This window comes from Oreochromis niloticus, linkage group LG7 (assembly GCF_001858045.2).
Source record: "Oreochromis niloticus isolate F11D_XX linkage group LG7, O_niloticus_UMD_NMBU, whole genome shotgun sequence".
Lineage (NCBI taxonomy): Eukaryota > Metazoa > Chordata > Actinopteri > Cichliformes > Cichlidae > Oreochromis > Oreochromis niloticus.
Window position 1 is genome coordinate 8,657,182 of NC_031972.2, and position 21,858 is coordinate 8,679,039.

A 21,858-nucleotide genomic window follows, 5' to 3' on the forward strand; every position below is an offset into this window, starting at 1 on the left:
CAAGGGAAAGATTAATGCAGCAATGTACAGACTTAATGATAACCTGCTCTGGAGTGCTCTGGTCTGTGTACTGGGGTTAAATGTTCATCTTGCAAGAGGACAATGACCCTAAGTGCTCAGCTAAGATAACAAAGGAGTTCCTTTGTTATCTTGAGTTATGTCCTTGAGTGAACCAACCACAGCCCAGACTTGAACCTTAATGAACTTCTTTGGAGAGATCTGAAAATGGCTGTTCTACCAGTGCTTCCCATCCAACCTGATGGAGCTTGAGAGGTTCTGCAAAGAAGATTTTCAAACACTGCCTCTGACTAAAAGCTCATAGCATCATACTCAGAAAGGGTTCACATTGTAATTAGTACCAAAAGTGCTTCAACAAGGTTATGAATACTTTTGTATATTTGCCATTATGGGGTATTCTGTGTAGAATTTTGGAGTGAAAATTAATTTAATCCATTTTGGAATGAGGTAACATGACAAAATGTCATGACAAAGCAATTAAAGCACTGTCAATACTTTTTGGATGTACTGTATGTCTGGCTTATTTTTAAAATGGTTTAGGTTCATGTATATTGAGATATTTTTATATAATCTTGGTTTTAATGTACAACTTGTAGGCTTTATTGAATTATTTAGGATTAATTCTGATTCAAAATTGATTCTGTTCATCTTAATGTAGCATTTTCAGTGGAAGAAACATTTCATCACTCATCCAAGTGACTTTTTCAGTCTCTGCAGGTTTCCCCAACCTTATAAACAGTACATTTGCATAATGATGGAACCTAGCACCACTGATTAACAGTGGGGCGTGAGTCAGTTTAATGATAATATGCAAATTGTCTGGGTCACTGATTGTAGCAAAGGGTCCGACACACACACACACACACACACACACAGTATTTTGCTGTGGTGGTATTTGTTTATTTTCTTTATTTTCTTATAGTTCGTTTGGGTTTAAGGCACTCTTGTACTAGGAAGCAGCTCCTTCCTCAGCTCACTGCACACTCACCCCTCCCGTCTGTTTTATTATTATTTATTTTATTGTATTTTTTAAAATATGCTAATAGCAAGGATCCAGTTTGATTATAAATGGATTTATTGGAGGTTGAATTAGTCTGCTACAGTGGATCATAATGGCTTGTATTTTATCAGTGAACAAGAGTGCTCAACATATTGTTAAAGTGACATTGTCTAATTTTTTTTGTGCTTCTTGCCCTGAAAGGAATCTAATAAGTGGCCTTTTTTTTACCGAGGAAAGAGCAGTTAATTATACAGAACAACCAACAATCTGCAGCCTACCAGGGTCTCACTTGTTATTAGTTTAAATTCGCAGTTTAGAATGTTTAGAATAAATTGTAGATCACAAAAAGTTAGGACAAACCTGCTCTTTACATTTCCCATTGTTTAGATATTTTTCCCCTTTGGTTGATAATTTAAATTCCATATGGTATCTAGACCAAGGTTTGTTACCTGGTTCTAAAAGCAAATATAAAATAAATAATGCATTGTTTGTTTTCTCATGATTTGAACTGTTCTGTTTTCTTATTCCACCTTATGGCTGGAATAGTATAATGTTCAGACATTATTTATATTTGTGACCGCATCAAAGACATATACGTTAAATATTGAAATTCAACCTCATGGTTACTTCTCTGTTTAGGTGACATAGTACACTGTGGATTGATCAGGTCTGTGAATATGTAACCATTTATGACTATTACTATAAGAAATGGACATTAATCAAATTTAAAAAGCCATTTTTTGTTTTTTGAGTCTTATTTTTGGGGGGATATGGATGCTGGACTTTGGGGTAGAGAATTTCTTTATATGTAGGGAGTAATACTGACTAGTTGGCTTCGATAGAGGTGTGCTTGCCGTTGACAAAGACCCATCTGACTCAGCATCATCAGGATGTCTCTGTGAAATGCCTTTGTCAAGATAGCATAAAAAAATGGGTTGGTGCAAGAGTTGAGAGGATAGAAAAGAACCAGCAGCACCTGTGGAGAAAAAGACATAACCCTTATTATAAATTGGGGGGGGGGGTGCATTAAATATTACAAGCATGTAAAGTAATACCTTGGAATCTGTGACAGTTATCATCGGGTGGTGGAAAGCTGCAGACAGGCCGTAGAAACAAGTGGGAGCCAGACATAAAAAGTTGGTAAAAATAATAACAGCCATGCGTTTGGCCATGCTCGTGTCATATCTGCTGGAGTTATGATTGGGATTGTGTACCATAAAGTAGATGTGGATGTAACATAAGCATACTACCATAAAAGCAGTGACATTAACAATCAAGACAGAAATAATGTAGGTCCGTGCAGCAGTTGTCCCAGTGTCCATAGGTAAGCAGATGCTTACTTTCTGGTAACTGCTCACACCAAGTACTGGCAGCAGTGCAAGAAACACACACAACAACCAGCCGACAAGCATTAGCACAGATGCATGACGCAACCTCATTTTTCTGTCTGGCCTGATAGCTGAGAAGATGGCATTCCAGCGCTGAAGACTGATTAAAGTTAATGTGAACACAGATAACTCACTTGCAAACACAGATAATGTTCCCACTATATTGCAGCCACTTCCTGTTTGCCAGGTAATCGCATAGTGATGATAATTGGAGCGTGTGTAGAAATCCACAAATGCAATGACCAGCAAGTAGAACCCCATACAGCAATCTGCAAATGCCAGGTGACCTATAAGAAAACGGGTAACAGACATTTTCTGTCGACTGGTCAACAGGATGACGAGCACCAATAGGTTTGCTGAAATGGCAAATAAACTGACGACCCAGACCAATATCCTCAGGATGTCTTTACTCATCACATCTTCACAGGGGTTCAAAGCATCAGGCAGGGGGGTGCATGAGGGTCCATCATCTGCGTCAAGTTCATTACACAGCGAAGAGTCAAAAACTTCACTAAGATGCTCTGAATATGTTTTTACATAGAACAAAGTATCATCCTGAGACTTCTTGGTTGGGCAAATCAGGCTGTTGCGATTGCTATTTGCACTGCCATGAGTTGGAATACCAAACTTTTCAGATTTCAGATGTTGTGAGATGTTGTACTCCAGATACCTCTGAGAGAGCGTTGCAGATGACAGCTGCAGCTTCCCTGAAGTAGCCCATGTCAGGTTGCAGATAACTGCCTCAGAGTGTCTTGCACAGAAATGAAAAGAGTTATTTTCCAGGGAATGAATTACAAACATATTTTCAAATACAAATTTTGTGACGGAAGTGGGTTGTTGTTTAACCACATTTAAATTGTAAATAAAAACAATGCAATAATCTGCAAATCATTTAAAGCCTATTTTTAATTAAAAATGCAAAGGCAACATTACATATCTACCATATGTGCTTTTTTGTTACTATTAAAACAGCTAGGACATAGTCTGTGTTTACCACCGAGTTTCATTATCTCTTCTTTTAAGAACACTGTAAATGCAAGTCTTTTTACATTAACTATTCCTATGATTTTTGTCATATTTTTCTATTTCATAAAATATATTTTGAATTGTTAAGAGGTTTGGAACACAGGCAGGTCAAGTTAGCACCTATATGCTTTACTCTGGACCCATACTGTTGTTATACATTCAGAATTTGGTTTGGGTATCATTCAAATAAACATGTGTTCATGTGTTCTCCAAAGCCACACTCAACATTAATGGCGACTATGAAGATGCACAAGATATGTACATTAATGAATCCCCATAGATGTTGACTTTTAAACTGTGCACTAATAACACGTCCCTCTCCTCTTAAGCCAGAGGATGTGATGTCCATGATTTCTTTTGAGTTTCTGATGCGGAAGTCATGCATTGAATTTGAAATGAAGCCTATGTTTTTTGTCATTATACAACTTTTCCTAATTTTTTTCTAACTCAGTTTAATTTAAACCTGCTGTTGTATTACATTTAAAGTTATAATTATCAATATCAGGATTTATTATCTTGTCTTTGCACTATTTTAAATAGAATTTGCAAATAATATTTTTTTTCCTTTTTTGGAAATGTGTTTATTATAGATGAATCACACCATGAATTACTACATGTGATGCAAAGTGTAAAAAGTAAAAACCCACAATGGTTTTTATTTGTCACTTTGTGATGTCAGAGAGTTGGATCTTGTCTAAGATACAGACAGTACTCGACAATACTTTCCACCTAAAGACTAAAATAGTGTTAAAAGGTATAACATAATATGTAGTATTATTGTGATAGCATTCGCAATAGTCAAAAAACAGCAATTAATCACAACAATATATAAACAACACGCATTGTAAGTTGTTATGATCTTATGTAGGGATGGATATTACAATTAGCGCACTTTTTGTTTCTGTAAATTTATAGCAGTCATTGAGCAGGTTATATAGGACAGCATAGTGAATGTTTGGCTAAAGATGGAAACAAACAAAACAAAACAAAAGCTGCAATCTACAGTGCATCTTTTTTCAACTGTCAAATGTTTAAATGCTAAATTATTGCCATGTTCTAAATAATTATTTTTTCATACACTGAAATTACTAGCTAGTAGCTAGTTACAGCTTTTGAGAATAACCAAGGCCTAATATTATGGACATTACAACAGAAAGGAGAAAGGAGTACACAAGTAAAAGAAAAAACAGGGAAAGATTTCCCAAGACTTACCCTTGCCCTCTTTTCAGCATTTTAAGACCACAGCAATGACTTGGGAAGGTCAATTCAGCGCTTTGTAAGTGAACAAAAAGCTCTAAAGGAGGGCAGCATTTTTAAGGCCCATGTGTTTTTAGCTTGGAGCTTTTCAATGTTCTTCATACCTATTGATGGTAAAGAGTGTACTTTGGTATCTGAAAGATCTCTGGAATGACAGACAGATAGTTAAGAATTAATTCATTGGGCAATAGAGCTCTCTCTGTCTTTCTCTCTCTGTCTTTATATACAGGAAGAGTGGGAGAGAGAATAAAAGAGCGAGAGAGAGAGAGAGAGAGAGAGAGAGATTTTTGTCAAGAATACTTTGTCCTTTGTGAATTCTGTATTTAAGTTACTCACAGGTGAGTTGGGCCTTGAATCACACCATAAAATGCAAATTCCTCTATTTGTTCTAAATCCAAATTCCTATCAAGATACCTGAATATTTGGGAAAAGATGGGGAACAAAGTCACATGATGAAAACTATTCCGTTTTACCAAACCTTAAGTTTTAAAATGTATTTTTTCTGAAAAATGTGTTTAGTAAAATGAAACTGACAAGAATAACAAAGAAATGAACTGTTGTATTTCATTTTGAATTAAACAACAAAAAAAAGGTTGAAAACCATAATCAGTGACATTGGAACATTTTAAAGTATCTGGAACAGTATACCTAAGTATAAGTACTACGAAGTACTAATAGGGCCAATATTATTTGACCCTGCCCAGACATTTTAGTCATTAAAATTGCTTGATCACTTGATGCTATAATCTACCTACGACTTATCCCATCTATCAAACACGTTAGTAAAACTCAGACACAAAATATATAGACAAGAAATAAATAAATACAACATGTGAATTGAATCTTGTGTCTTGTCAGTTTAGTGAATAAATCAAAAGTTCATACACTTCCTCCAGTTTGGTTCCATTGAAAGCATAGTCCTGGATCTCTTTCACACCATTGCTATTCAGCACACTAAAAATGAGAAGAAAACCCTGTAAATCTTAAATTCATAATTAAATTTGTTGTTAAAAGTTAGTTCCATCTCTGTGTTTCACACTCACATGTATGCCATTGGAAACTATACTAAATACATTCTGTTGTCATAATCTTCAGGGTATGCATATTGGAAAACGATTTTAAATCAAGCCATCAAGACGTGACTGATGTGCAAACCTGCGCCTTTAACATAAGGTATATAACCAAAAGTATTGTATTAAGTTGAGTTCTCAAATATACTGGGCTACAATCTCTGGTCAGGTGTGGCACAATCTCCAACTCCTCCAGTCTGCATGTTGTAGTATCTTTGGGCAAGATACTGAACCCCAAGTTGTCCTAGAAACATTCATCTGAGTGGGAGTGTGTGCTGATGTTAGACAAAACACTTAGGCATAGAAAACTATTGCTGTATGTTGTCTGTTTGATTGGATGAAAAAAAGCTTGTAGTAAAAAGTGTTGCAAAACGCTGTTGCAATGCAGCAACATCCACTCTCTGGGCCTCTGTGAGATGGTCATCACAATCGAGGGAGGCGGGAATGGTTGAATTTGGCACCTCCAGCCCACCCATCTCTTTCCATCACCAGAGAAGCAGTTTGACCCTCTTTCCATGCTTTGAGGAGGTTGACGTGGTAACGTCTCATGGAAGGAAGGAAGGAAGGAAGGAAGGAAGGAAGGAAGGAAGGAATTTTTATCCCAAACCATGACCGTCTTTCTAGACCTAACCAATAACCATATGCCAGCTAGTAGGGTCCGTCACCAAGCTCCATTAACATGGCAAATCAAGAGATAAAATGTGTTGCATTATTAGTCATTGACATTAAATTAAACTCACATAGTCAAAGTATTCAGAGATATTCCAGTAAAGGAATTAGCAGGTATGACTTGGATAAAAACATTCTCCACCATCTCCCTGTTAAAAAGGAGCAAACACACACAAAGGCTTCAAGTCAAATTATTAGAGGACACCGAACAGCAGAATATTTATGACTAAATGCTACATACAATATAAAATGTTCTTGGCTGGAGTGAATATGCTGTAGCTCAGGAAAGGTGGTGAGACCTGTGTTTGTGATCCCACTGTATTAAAAGAAAGCTGAGTCAAGAACCAATAAATGTACATAACTTTTACGTTGCTTCTTTGGAAAATAAACAATACAGTCATAATATAAATAAGCAAATAAAATCCTACTTACAGATATTTTAAATTAGGCAGATTCTTAAAAGCGTCTTGATCAATATATGACAGTGTTTTGATGCCATTTAGTTGTCTGTTGGACATGCAAACAGACACAGAGACACAAACACAAAATATTTGTATTTTTTCATGTAATCCTTTTTTGCCTAAATTTCTTTTTCAGTCTAAGATATCTCCAAAACTGTTTTAATTATAGAAACATTCATAGAAATCTTTTTCACAAGTTATCTACTGTAACACGTTCAACCTGTATCTGACAGGAAAAGGGGCTTGTCATATTGGGGCTTGTTATATAAAAATGCAGAACTAATGACAAAGGTTTAATAGCACAGTAACCCTGTGCTTGAAAGGAAAAGCTGGTGGGTTTTAGGATCCAAGAAGAGCCATGTAAGGATTGAATAATCTGCTGAAATAATCTGTTAAAAATACATACTTGTGAAAACTATATGGAATTTGAGTGATGTAAAACTTTTTATATTTTAATCTAATTATTTAATTTTATCATAACTTTTATTATGATGATGATCAAAAACAATGCTATTTCGCCACTTCGGTTTAGTCTTTTCACATTACTGTATAATTATGTTTTACATCTAACCAACCCATCTCCAACATTTAAAAAAGCCAGGTCTTTGAAAATCATTTTGTCCTGGTATATGCCAGGTCTGTAAATGTAATTGGCATTACAGGCAGTACTACTGCAGGACAGAGGCAACATGATACGAGACTTATTTGTATTTACTGAACCATAAATCCATTCATTTGATGATTAATTTCATTTCATGTTAAATTTTTGTGCATGAAATTTACATACATGTGTGTGACCCTGGACAGGTTGTAGAAAGAATGCCTTTCAAGATATCTTAATGTACTGTCATCAGATATGTATCTGAAAAACACACAAACAAAGTACAACTTCAGATTTGAAGATTGAGAGATTTAGAAAGAAATAGAGAGGGAAATACTTTTAATTGTCTTGTACTCCTGGACAACTTTTAAAGACAAAAACGATGGTCATTGAATCAAATTTGATATCTTCTAATAAGAACATTATTAGATACAGATCCTGGATGGATAAGAAGCACAACTATGAATAAGAATGAAGAAATTCTAAAGCTAATTTATTATTAGCTATAGAATTTATAGAAAAGCTCTAGAAACTCACAATTCTGATGTAGGGGCCAAAGCCATTTATTGACAAGACAATAAATGGCTTGTTCTCCAAAACCCAAAACTCACCACTGCAGCTCTACTGCAACCTCCCAGCAACATTTTAACCCTTACTTAAAATACAGCTATCTTAACTAATCATAGGCTGATTTCTAACCTTCTTTTTATGTTAAACATTCTTGAAAGAGTAGTTGTAAAACAGCATAGTATAATTCCCAGAAGAATGGGTTATTTGAAGAGTTTCAGTCAGGATTTAGAGTTCATCATAACACAGAAACAGCACTAGTGAAGGTTACTAATGATCTTATATGTTCTCTGACAGTGGACTCATCTTTTGCTTGTCCTGCTACACCTCGGTACAGCACCTGATACCCCTCACCACACAAAATTTGTTCCAGGGGGTTCTATGCAGTAATCAGTTCAATTTAAATAAGACATGCTTTCCTTAGATAATATTATTAGATGACATAGCATACATTTTCACTGCTATGCAGGTGATACCAGCTTTATTTATCCATGAAGGCAGATAAGAGAAACCAATTAGTTAAGCTACAGGCATGTCTTACAGACTTAAAGGCTCTCAGGGTACCTGCGTCACTGACCAAGTGTTTTGTGCCATGGGTTTTTTGAATGTTGTTTATTCATTAATTTTTATTCTCTGCGCGACCTATGTTTCTTAATTTAGTTTCTACCACTCTTGAGTTTATCTTTATTTCTAGTTAGGTTGTCTTGTGTGTTATATGGTCCCCTTTTATGTCATTGTTTCGTGTCTGTGCCCTTCAGTGTCTCCCAGTTAAGTCAGTCTTGAAATGTTGTTGTTGTTGTTTCTCAGTTTGTCCCCCCAGTCATGTCCCTCTCTCCGTCTCTCTCCCTCCATGTCTCCTGCTCACTATCTCCTTCCTCTGTTCTATTGCCAAGCTTATGTGTCTTTGTCTAGGTCTCAGTCTGCGTGCCCCTATTGTCAATTTGACAGTCCCTGGTCCCATGTGCATTGTGTTCTGTTTGCTTCCCCTGTCTTGTTATGCTAACTGCTGTGCTTCAATGTGTTTCACTTTCCTTACCATCCCTTTCTGTATGTATACTGTCTCAGTCTTCCCTTATCCCTTGTCCGAGTCTCTGCTCAACTTTCCTTCTGTCTTCCAGGTTCAACAGTTACGTAGTATTTTCCTAGTTTAGATTAGTTATTGGTTTTCGGTTTCTCTTATTTTTGTATCCTTCAGCAGGCATATTAAACAAATATTTAAGGAATGTTGCTAAAATTGGAAACTTTTACTTTACTTTTAGGCTGAACTATTTTATTTCATTATCATCAGCTTCTTAAAACTTCCTAAAAGGTCTTCAGTGATAGTGTTGACAGAGAATAGAGAGAAAGAGCATATTTCTCCTATCTCGCCATTGCATACCTGTTAAATTCATTACTAAATTGTTATTAAATTGAATGTTATTCATATAGCACCAAATCACAACAACAGTTGCCCCAAGATGCTTTAAATATCTTTACTTAAAGGTCTTGAATAATCAGGTCCCATCTTATCTTAAAGACCTCACAGTATCATAACACCCCAATGGGCCAATGCTGACTTTGCTCTGATCTTTGAGAGGAGAGAGGTTGAGGAGAAAATAGGCACATCCGGGTCTGAAGAAGTGCATATCTCTGTGGTGATATATTCCACCAGAAAAGCAGCATCCTGTGGAAATTCAATCCCACAGCAAAACAGTGAAAACCCTAATCTTCTCAGTTGAATTCCTCTTGAATTTATAATCTAACACAGCAAGAATGAGCAGAGAAAAGGCCAAAAAATATCAAACCAAACTGCAAGTCCACAGTTTGGGCAGCAGTTCATCTCTCTGGTTTCTCAGGTGGAATTTCTAGCTGTGAACTCTTAATCTACGATCCAATCTTCTGTACTGCTCATCTCAAAGAAGACAAGGGGATGTCTCCCATGAATATTCATTTCATTTCTTCTAGCCCAAAAAGGTGCTGCATAAGGAATCTTAGTGAGAGGCCAGTTGTTAGACTCATTTCATGGATTATATTTTCTTATTACTGGTGTTAGCCCATCTGAAGGACATTACAGGCCACCAGTTGGACCCTCTGCAGTTTGCCTACCGGGCAAACAGGTCAGTGGATGATGCAGTGAACATGGGGCTGCATTACATCCTGCAACACCTCAACCACCCGGGAACTTATGCCAGGGTCCTGTTTGTGGACTTTAGTCCAGCTTTTAACACCGTCGTGCCTGAACTTCTCTCCTCCAAACTCTCCCAGCTCAGCATGTCACCAGCTACCTGTCAGTGGATCACCAGCTTCCTGACAGACAGGAAGCAGCAAGTGAGGCTGGGGGAGATCACCTCTGAAACTCGGTCCCTCAGTATTGGTGCCCCTCAAGGATGTGTCCTATCACCACTACTGTTCTCCCTCTACACTAATGACTGCACCTCCAAGAACTCGGCTGTTAAACTCCTAAAGTTTGCAGACGACACCACTGTCATTGGCCTCATTCAGGATGGTGATGAGTCTGCATACCGGCAGGAAGTTGAGCGGCTGGTACTCTGGTGCAGTCAGCACAATCTGGAGCTGAACACTCTTAAGACTGTAGAGATGACAGTGGACTTCAAGAGACATCCCTCAACTCTGCTCCCCCTCACCATATCAGACAGCCCTGTGTCGACTGTGAAGATCTTCAAGTTCCTGGGTACCACCATCTCCCAGGACCTGAAGTGGGAGACCAACATCAACTCCATCCTCAGAAAGACCCAGCAGAGGATGTACTTCCAGAGACAACTGGGGAAGTACAGTCTTCCACAGGAGCTGCTAAACCAGTTCTACACTGCGGTCATTGAGTCTGTCCTGTGCTCCTCCATCACAGTCTGGTATGGTGCAGCCACTAAACAGGACAGGAGCAGACTGCAGCGGACTGTACGGGAGCAGAAAGGATCATCGGCACCCCCCTGCCCTCCATCCAGGACCTGTACCTCTCAAGAACCAGGAATCGGGCAGGGAAAATCTTCACAGACCCCTCACACCCTGGACACAGACTTTTTGACCTGCTGCCCTCTGGCAGATTGTATAGAAGCCTGCAGACCGGACCACCTGACATAGTTTCTTTCCCCACGCCATCTCCCTCCTAAACAGTTGAACTGTCATACTGCTCCCACTGCCAGACTGCAACTGCACCTTATGTACATTCTGTAGTATTCATTCCACTTCATTTCATTTCTGTCATCCTGTATTCTATGTACAGGGAGTGCAGAATTATTAGGCAAATGAGTATTTTGTCCACATCATCCTCTTCATGCATGTTGTCTTACTCCAAGCTGTATAGGCTCGAAAGCCTACTACCAATTAAGCGTATTAGGTGATGTGCATCTCTGTAATGAGAAGGGGTGTGGTCTAATGACATCAACACCCTATATCAGGTGTGCATAATTATTAGGCAACTTCCTTTCCTTTGGCAAAATGGGTCAAAAGAAGGACTTGACAGGCTCAGAAAAGTCAAAAATAGTGAGATATCTTGCAGAGGGATGCAGCAGTCTTAAAATTGCAAAGCTTCTGAAGCGTGATCATCGAACAATCAAGCGTTTCATTCAAAATAGTCAACAGGGTCGCAAGAAGCGTGTGGACAAACCAAGGCGCAAAATAACTGCCCATGAACTGAGAAAAGTCAAGCGTGCAGCTGCCAAGATGCCACTTGCCACCAGTTTGGCCATATTTCAGAGCTGCAACATCACTGGAGTGCCCAAAAGCACAAGGTGTGCAATACTCAGAGACATGGCCAAGGTAAGAAAGGCTGAAAGACGACCACCACTGAACAAGACACACAAGCTGAAACGTCAAGACTGGGCCAAGAAATATCTCAAGACTGATTTTTCTAAGGTTTTATGGACTGATGAAATGAGAGTGAGTCTTGATGGGCCAGATGGATGGGCCTGTGGCTGGATTGGTAAAGGGCAGAGAGCTCCAGTCCGACTCAGACGCCAGCAAGGTGGAGGTGGAGTACTGGTTTGGGCTGGTATCATCAAAGATGAGCTTGTGGGGCCTTTTCGGGTTGAGGATGGAGTCAAGCTCAACTCCCAGTCCTACTGCCAGTTTCTGGAAGACACCTTCTTCAAGCAGTGGTACAGGAAGAAGTCTGCATCCTTCAAGAAAAACATGATTTTCATGCAGGACAATGCTCCATCACACGCGTCCAAGTACTCCACAGCGTGGCTGGCAAGAAAGGGTATAAAAGAAGAAAAACTAATGACATGGCCTCCTTGTTCACCTGATCTGAACCCCATTGAGAACCTGTGGTCCATCATCAAATGTGAGATTTACAAGGAGGGAAAACAGTACACCTCTCTGAACAGTGTCTGGGAGGCTGTGGTTGCTGCTGCACGCAATGTTGATGGTGAACAGATCAAAACACTGACAGAATCCATGGATGGCAGGCTTTTGAGTGTCCTTGCAAAGAAAGGTGGCTATATTGGTCGCTGATTTGTTTTTGTTTTGTTTTTGAATGTCAGAAATGTATATTTGTGAATGTGGAGATGTTATATTGGTTTCACTGGTAAAAATAAATAATTGAAATGGGTATATATTTGTTTTTTGTTAAGTTGCCTAATAATTATGCACAGTAATTGTCACCTGCACACACAGATATCCCCCTAAAATAGCTAAAACTAAAAACAAACTAAAAACTACTTCCAAAAACATTCAGCTTTGATATTAATGAGTTTTTTGGGTTCATTGAGAACATGGTTGTTGTTCAATAATAAAATCATTCCTCAAAAATACAACTTGCCTAATAATTCTGCACTCCCTGTATATAAGTTTAGATTGGTTATTTATAGTTGGTTTACACAGCTTTGTGTATGTTTGTATATGTATATGTATGCATGTGTAATGTATATATACACACGTGTGTGTGTGTGTGTGTGTGTGTGTGTGTGTGTGTGTGTGTGTGTGATTTACATTGCCATGTTTGAGAGTCACCATCTACCGGAACCAAATTCCTTGTATGTGTCTGCACATATACATGGCCAATAAACACGATTCTGATTATTCACTATATTGGTTAAACCTGATTGTATTATGATCAGTATTACACAATTAAGCATAATTAACTTGTAAAATTCACAAATTAATTATGATTTTGTGTTTAACAATTACAACAGACTTAATACTTTTTTCTGGTGAGCTGGAGAAACAGTTCTTATCTTTGCACATTCCTGCAACCAGTCTCACGCCCAGACACTAACTGGCCCAGGTCGAAGCAGAATCATTTCTGCATATACAAAATCCAGACATTAAAAAATACTTCCATTACTCAAACTACAGTTCTCATTTAACATGTTAATTCATTGACTTATACATTGATTATAGTTTTTATTAAGAATTAAAGCTGATTTACTATTAGAAAAAGCACATATAGATAAACTCCCTAACAAATTTCCCACCTGTGGGACTAATAAAGGTTATCTTATAAAGGTTATCTTATTACCACTCTGTGGTAATAAGTCTTTGTGCAGGCAAAGACAGAGATGCAGAGCTGACACCCTCAATTAGCTAAGGAAACACGCCTATAGACCTCCATTCCCCTTTGTTGCAAATGTCTGTTCTCTCAACAACCAATGACCAAACTGGCTCCGGAGAACTCTGGAAGTAGCCATTAAGCTGGTCACTAGCCTTGAGCTGCCTTGAGGTGCCTTGCAAAAAAATGCTGTGCTTGTATAAATGGGTGTGAATGGGTGAATAAGGCAAGTCATATAAACCGCTTTGAGTGCTCAAGAGTTACCATCAGTTACCATCACAGTATTACTAAAATAGTATATACTACTAAATTACTAAATACAAAAAAAAATAAAATAAATAAAAGTTAAAAAAAAGAAAAGAATCAACTTCAGACAGAAACAGGGGTATGCTTTTAATTAATTGCTTTCTGCTTTTAGTCACAGAAAATGGCTGGCCCTCCTTGAGCCTGGCTCTGCCGGAGGTTTCTTCCTGCTAAAACTGAGGTTTTCCTTTCCTCTGTGACCAGGCTCAGGGGGTTATTTGATTGTTGGGATTTTTTCTCTACTGTAGTAATAAAGCAACCTGAGGCAACTGTTCTTGTGATTTGGCATTGCATGAATTTAATTCAATTTAATTGAAATGAACCAATTGCATGTATTCAAATGTCTTTTATCTGATTCTGGTAAGAACTGAGGTTCTAGTGGAATGAATCTCTGGTCGTATGGATTTTGTGTCTATTTATGAATCCATAAGTCAGTATGTTTGAACCTATCTTTAATATGTGGCTTTTATTAAAACTGTGATGCACTTTGTTTTCTGTTTTTTGAAGTGTGCTACACAAATAAAGCTGTTATTACTAAGCATGAGAGTGGTGTTATGAAATGAAAGACAACCACATCGAAATTTTAGAAATGAAAATGTCCAGAAGAGCAAGCCACAACAGAAGACTAATGGGTTAGTAAGGTATTTTGAATTTAAATCAGAGTTTGCAATGTGACAAGGATATCTCTTTTTTCGGTCACAGTGGTAAGTTGTTTAATATATAACCTGTTCCACTAGATGCCATTTTTATCACATATTCTATTAAAAGGCTGCTCATACCACAATAGCTGGTTAATGAATACATTTCTCTGGCTAGAGGATCAAAAATAAAACAAACAAGAGTAGTCCACAGACTACATACTTTGTAAACTCCCTCTACCAAAAGCAGAGCTCTCTGCATTTAGACAGGCCAGTGAGCTATGAATACTCTACCCCTTCTGAACCATAAATTCCACCTCAATCAGCTGATGCATTAGCAACATACACTGATTTTCCTTTCCAAATCAACTATCATGTCATCTATAAGACCCAGGGCAGTATATACTTCAGTTCTGCTTCAACTTTTACTGGAGGGGAAGAAAAAAAATGCCCGTGATGTTAATAGTTTTGAAAGTTTGGGGGGGGGTATTAAACATATAGGAAACATATACTAAGAGATAACAGCGCCTTTAAGTCCCATATAAAAGCCATATATATATATACAGTAAGAGGCTTATTTTTATTAAAATAACTGTAATTTTTGTCTTCAGTGAGTACTTTGAGAATATTTGCAATAAAGGATCATGGAGGTAATCGGTTAAGCACTAGTTTACTGTCAATATTGTTTATTTATTTTGTTGAGTAGTAATCTACTAGGTTGAATGAAAGAGGAGAGTTTCGTAGAAAGTATCTTACATTTGAGAAATATTGGCCAAGTTTGCAAAGGCATTCTCAGAAATGGAATACATTTTTGTCCCCAGAAGCCATCTAAAAGAGAAATTGAAAGCATTTCAGTCTAACCACAACAGTCACAGAAATCAGCGGTTAAGGACTGTGGTTACTTACACTTCTTTTGTGCTGGAATGGAAAACAGGCACAACCTCAACTCCAAAGCACGACACACTGTGTATTTCCCACTCACACTGGCAATGAGGTGGACAATACTCCAGATGAATAGTAGACTTGACAAAGATAAAAAATAGAAAAATAATTTGAAAAACAGAATTCATTGTAAAAGCAGTACGTGTGAAGACTCTGCTCATTTGAGTTTTCAAAGCCACTGGACTGTCCTGGATTTTGGCCAATTACAAGTGCTCCACAATTGCCCTTCAAAATAAGATGTTGAATACAATTTTCTAGGTGTATAATGCAGATTATACAGTAAATATGTTAGGTATGTATTTGATCAGTATTAAGAGTTTAAATGTCATTAAATCTTTTATCATCATTATTCTTTTGATACTTTTAATACTGTACACATTAAACCCCAAAGGCATTTTTTTTGCCTAGGCTGTTCATTTCTTATTTCATCTGAAATAAAATTAAAATAAAAAACTTGCTGTCAACGGACCACTAAGGCAGGCAGAACTCGTATTAGTTCTAGTACTAAAGGTTTATTTAGGTGTTTATTTAAAACAAGAAAGTGAATCAAGAATCCAAACACAAGATTAGCATTATGAAAGTTCTGGTACCACAGGGTTATTCCACAGGTTCAAATCATTCCACAGAAATTCCGTCATGAGCCCCGATTAGCTCACCACTCAAGGAAAGTTTCTTCAAAGGAATGTGCACAGGAAAACAAAAATTTACGTTTTGTTTTAGGGACAAGCAGTGCAAACACAGAGAAAAGGAGGCGAGCTTCACTAACTGGTGGTACTTTAATAATCCAGCAAAGATTGAAGCAGAGGCAAATCAGCAGACATGAGGAGAGACCTTTTTCTCGGTGTAGAAGTGGATTAACAACACTCTAGAAAAGTTAACTGTGAGTGCTCAATAAAGTCAACAGAATCTTCAGAATCTGAATCTCTAGTAGGGTCACACTTTAAAACCAACAAAAACTAACATTAGGACATTAGTTCCTAATGTCCTTATCTTGCTATCTATGCTATGTGAAGGTTTGTTGTTGTTTTTTTTAAAAGGAAAATAGCATGAGTAATCTGTTATCATCTCTCAGCCCTCTCTATCATTGATGAATAACAGTAATAACACTAGAAAGTGCATTTTCTGAAGAAACTGCAGTGTGAATGCTTGAATCTGAATGTATGCACTGAAATGAATTAATTGCTGAATTTTAAGTTAAAAATAAAAATGTTGAATGAGCTGGAAAATACAGAGTTTTTAACCTGAAAACAAAAGTGCAGAACTTTTGAAAGCTGATGTTCACACAGAAGAAGTTGGAAAATAGCTGAAAAGTTTTTAAATTAAAATTTGGAAAACCTAAGAAATGAGAACAGAAAATTTAGAGTCAGAAAACATCTGAATGAATATTAAAAGTTCATATTCTTTGAATCACTGAATGACTAAAGTGTAATCCCTCCACTTGGATCCACACACTTTTAAAGGTTTACATCTCTGAGCTTTGAAAGACATGCTGTTGGAAAGAGAACAACGATGGCTTCGTTTTGAGGGTAAAATGATGGCTGTAGACCAAACACTGTGGACACAGCAGCAGTTGAAAGAGAAGTGTTTAAGATGAATCTTGGCACAGTGAGAGACAGAGCTCGTTAGGCAGGCAGGTGTGAGCCTGGTTGCTATAGTAACTGCACCCAATGGTTCAGTACACACGCACACAGACATGCACCTCACTTTTGCTGCTTAAAATGAACAGAAAAGTCAGGTCGAAACAAATCGCTCCCAAATGAAAAGTACAGGTCCTATTGACGAAATTCTTTCACCGTGAGCGGCAGCAATGTCCAGTCTACCTAATTCTCAGTTTTCATGCCTGTGGAGTTTATTATATGGACGTGGTGACAGTGTAAAACACCATGCTCTTCTGATTTTCAAACGAACCTTCTGAGCCATTTTAACATTAGAGTCTATGGAGGAGTTGGAGGGAGGAGGCTGTGCTTTGGTGACATTTATGAAAGAACCATAACACCTAGGACAATAGCAAACACATTGGATGAAAGAGGACAGCGATGGCTACGTTTTGAGGGTAAAATCAGACCTGTAGAGCAAACGCTGCGGACACAGCAGCAGTTTTAAAAAATATCTTAAGATTAATTTTTTTGCTCCTCTCACTCTGGCAGTTGAGCTGTCTCACTCTAGCCCCAACATTCCGTCCCATACACACCCATTATAAACTCTGAACGGCTGAAAAATCATCATGAAACTTAAACTGGAACTGAAGAAAAAGTATAACAGATATTGAAAAGATAAATACAAGTTGAATAGTTGAATGTCTTGTCTTCATTTTAAAGTTTGAATGGTGGCTCTATGTCAACGTATATGGAAGTAATACGAGTTTAAAAATGAGTAAGTTGAAGGAGAATTTGAAGGGTCTTCCCATTGAAATACATGGGAAATTTTTGTTGAAAAAAGTTGAATAATTTTAAAAATATAAATGTTATAAATGAGAAAAATAGAAGCAGTCATGTCCAAAAGAAGAGGAATCTAATGGTGTTTGAATGGTTTTTCTAAGTTGAGCGGTTTTGAAGGAATTAGATGCCAAAAAACGTACGGAATATATAATAATAATAACTAGAAAGTGCATTTTCTGAAGAAACTGCAGTGTGAATGCTTGAATCTGAATGTATTCACTGAAATGAATTAATTGCTGAATTTTGAGTTAAAAATAAAAATGTTGAATGAGCTGGAAAATGCAGAGTTTTTAACCTGAAAACAAAAGTGCAGAACTTTTGAAAGCTGATGTTCACACAGAAGGAGTTGGAAAATAGCTGAAAAGTTTTTAAATTAAAATTTGGAAAACCTAAGAAATGAGAACAGAAAATTTAGAGTCAGAAAACACCTGAATGAATATTAAAAGTTCATATTCTTTGAATCACTGAATGACTGAAATGTGATCCCTCCACTTGGATCCACACAGTTTAAAAAGTTTATATTTCTGAGCTTTGAAAGACATGCTGTTGGAAGAGAACATCGATGGCGACGTTTTGAGGGTAAAATGATGGCTGTAGGGCAAACACTGTGGACACAGCAGCAGTTGAAAGAGAAGTAGTTAAGATGAATCTTGGCAGAGTGAGGGACAGAGCTCGTTAGGCAGGCAGGTGTGAGCCTGGTTGCTATAGTGACTGCACCCAATGGCCCCATACACACGCAGACATGCACCTCACTTTTGCTGCTTAAAATGAACAGAAAAGTCAGGCCGAAACAAATCGCTCCCAAATGAAAAGTATAAGTCGTATTGACAAAATTCTTTCACCGTGAGCGGCAGCAATGTCTAGTCTACCTAATTCTCAGTTTTCATGCCTGTGGAGTTTATTATATGGACGTGGTGACAGTGTAAAGACAGCCTGCTCTTCTGATTTTCAAACGAACTTTCTGAGCCATTTTAACATTGGAGTCTATGGAGGAGTTGGAGGGAGGAGGCTGTGCTTTGGTGACATTTATGAAAGAACCATAACACCTAGCACAATAGTAAACACATTGGATGAAAGAGGACAGCGATGGCTACGTTTTGAGGGTAAAATCATACCTGTAGAGGAAACGCTGCGGACACAGCAGCAGTTTTAAAAAAGATTTTAAGATTAATTTTTTCGCTCCTCTCACTCTAGCAGTTGAGCTGTCTCACTCTAGCCCCAACATTCCGTCCCATACACACCCATTATAAACGCTGAAATGGCTGAAAAAACATCATGAAACTTAAACTGGAACTGAAGAAAAAGTATAACAGATATTGAAAAGATAAATACAAGTTGAATAGTTGAATGTCTTGTCTTCGTTTTAAAGTTTGAATGATCGCTCTATGTCAACGTATATGGAAGTAATACGAGTTTAAAAATGAGTAAGTTGAAGGAGAATTTGAAGGGTCTCCCCATTGAAATACATGGGAAATTTTTGTTGAAAAAAGTTAAATAATTTTAAAATATAAATGTTATGAATGAGAAAATACAAGCAGTCATGTCCAAAAGAAGAGGAATCTAAAGGTGTTTGAATGGTTTTTCTAAGTTGAGCGGTTTTGAAGGAATTAGATGCCAAAAAACGTACGGAATATATAATAATAACTAGAAAGTGCATTTTCTGAAGAAACTGCAGTGTGAATGCTTGAATCTGAATGTATGCACTGAAATGAATTAATTGCTGAATTTAAGTTAAAAATGTGAATGAGATGAAAAATACAGAAATTTGCACCTGAAACAAAAGTGCTGAACCGCTAAAAGCTGACAACCACAGAGAAGAAGTTGGAAAATAGCTGAAAATGTTTTAATTGTAAATTAGGAAAACGTAAGAAATGAGAACAGAAAATTTAGAGTCAGAAAACATCTGAATGAATATTAAAAGTTCATATTCTTTGAATCACTGAATGACTGAAATGTGATCCCTCCACTTGGATCCACACAGTTTAAAAGTTTATATTTCTGAGCTTGAAAGACATGCTGTTGGAAAGAGAACATGGATGGCGACGTTTTGAGGGTAAAATGATGGCTGTAGGGCAAACACTGTGGACACAGCAGCAGTTGAAAGAGAAGTAGTTAAGATGAATCTTGGCAGAGTGAGGGACAGAGCTCGTTAGGCAGGCAGGTGTGAGCCTGGTTGCTATAGTGACTGCACCCAATGGCCCATACACACGCAGACATGCACCTCGCTTTTGCTGCTTAAAATGAACAGAAAAGTCAGGCCGAAACAAATCGCTCCCAAATGAAAAGTATAAGTCGTATTGACAAAATTCTTTCACCGTGAGCGGCAGCAATGTCTAGTCTACCTAATTCTCAGTTTTCATGCCTGTGGAGTTTATTATATGGACGTGGTGACAGTGTAAGACAGCCTGCTCTTCTGATTTTCAAAGGAACTTTCTGAGCCATTTTAACATTGGAGTCTATGGAGGAGTTGGAGGGAGGAGGCTGTGCTTTGGTGACATTTATGAAAGAACCATAACACCTAGCACAATAGTAAACCATTGGATGAAAGAGGACAGCGATGGCTACGTTTTGAGGGTAAAATCATACCTGTAGAGGAACGCTGCGGACACAGCAGCAGTTTTAAAAAAGATTTTAAGATTAATTTTTCGCTCCTCTCACTCTAGCAGTTGAGCTGTCTCACTCTAGCCCCAACATTCCGTCCCATACACACCCATTATAAACTCTGAAACGGGTGAAAAAATATCATGAAACTTAAACTGGAACTGAAGAAAAAGTATAATAGATATTGAAAAGATAAATAAAAGTTGAATACTTGAATGTTTTGTCTTCGTTTTAAGTTTGAATGGTGGCTCTATGTCAACGTATGTGGAAGTAGATACAGTTTGAAAATGAGTAAGTTGAATGAGGATTGAAGGGTCTCCCCATTGAAATACATGGGAAATTTTGTTGAAAAAAGTTGAATAAAATTAAAAATATAAATGTTAAAATGAGAAAAATAGAAGCAGTCATGTCCTAAAGAAGAGGAATCTAACGGTGTTTGAATGGTTTTTCTAAGTTGAACGGTTTTGAAGGAGTTAGATGCCAAAAAACGTACGGAATATGGAATAATAGATAATAAGAAAGATTACAACAACAATACTGTGAATGCTTTTACAAGCATTCACACTAATAATAAAGATTAGAAGAACAATACTGTGAATGCTTTTACAAGCATTCACACTAATAACTAGAAAGTGCATTTTCTGAAGAAACTGCAGTGTGAATGCTTGAATCTGAATGTATGCACTGAAATGAATTAATTGCTGAATTTTGAGTTAAAAATAAAAATGTTGAATGAGCTGGAAAATGCAGAGTTTTTAACCTGAAAACAAAAGTGCAGAACGTTTGAAAGCTGATGTTCACACAGAAGAAGTTGGAAAATAGCTGAAAAGTTTTTAAATTAAAATGGGAAAACCTAAGAAATGAGACAGAAAATTTAGAGTCAGAAAACATCTGAATGAATATTAAAAGTTCATATTCTTTGAATCACTGAATGACTGAAATGTGATCCCTCCACTTGGATCCACACAGTTTAAAAAGTTTATATTTCTGAGCTTTGAAAGACATGCTGTTGGAAAGAGAACATGGATGGCGACGTTTTGAGGGTAAATGATGGCTGTAGGGCAAACACTGTGGACACAGCAGCAGTTGAAAGAGAAGTAGTTAAGATGAATCTTGGCAGAGTGAGGGACAGAGCTCGTTAGGCAGGCAGGTGTGAGCCTGGTTGCTATAGTGACTGCACCAATGGCCCCATACACACGCAGACATGCACCTCACTTTTGCTGCTTAAAATGAACAGAAAAGTCAGGCCGAAACAAATCGCTCCCAAATGAAAAGTATAAGTCGTATTGACAAAATTCTTTCACCGTGAGCGGCAAGCAATGTCTAGTCTACCTAATTCTCAGTTTTCATGCCTGTGGAGTTATTATATGGACGTGGTGACAGTGGAAAGA

General features: G+C 37.5%; 1 protein-coding gene across 1 annotated transcript; it reads right to left on the reverse strand.

Moving 5' to 3' along the window:
• Window positions 1-288: 288 nt before the first annotated feature.
• LOC100700258 (thyrotropin receptor) lies at window positions 289-15,574 on the reverse strand. The gene is given in 12 exon segments (XM_003460179.5): window positions 289-1,994; window positions 2,074-3,157; window positions 4,645-4,736; window positions 4,738-4,834; window positions 5,026-5,103; window positions 5,575-5,643; window positions 6,500-6,577; window positions 6,670-6,744; window positions 6,861-6,935; window positions 7,677-7,751; window positions 15,243-15,314; window positions 15,393-15,574. Coding segments are annotated over 12 exon segments (2,133 nt in total). The 5' UTR covers window positions 15,557-15,574; the 3' UTR covers window positions 289-1,820.
• Between the last annotated feature and the right edge of the window lie 6,284 nt (window positions 15,575-21,858).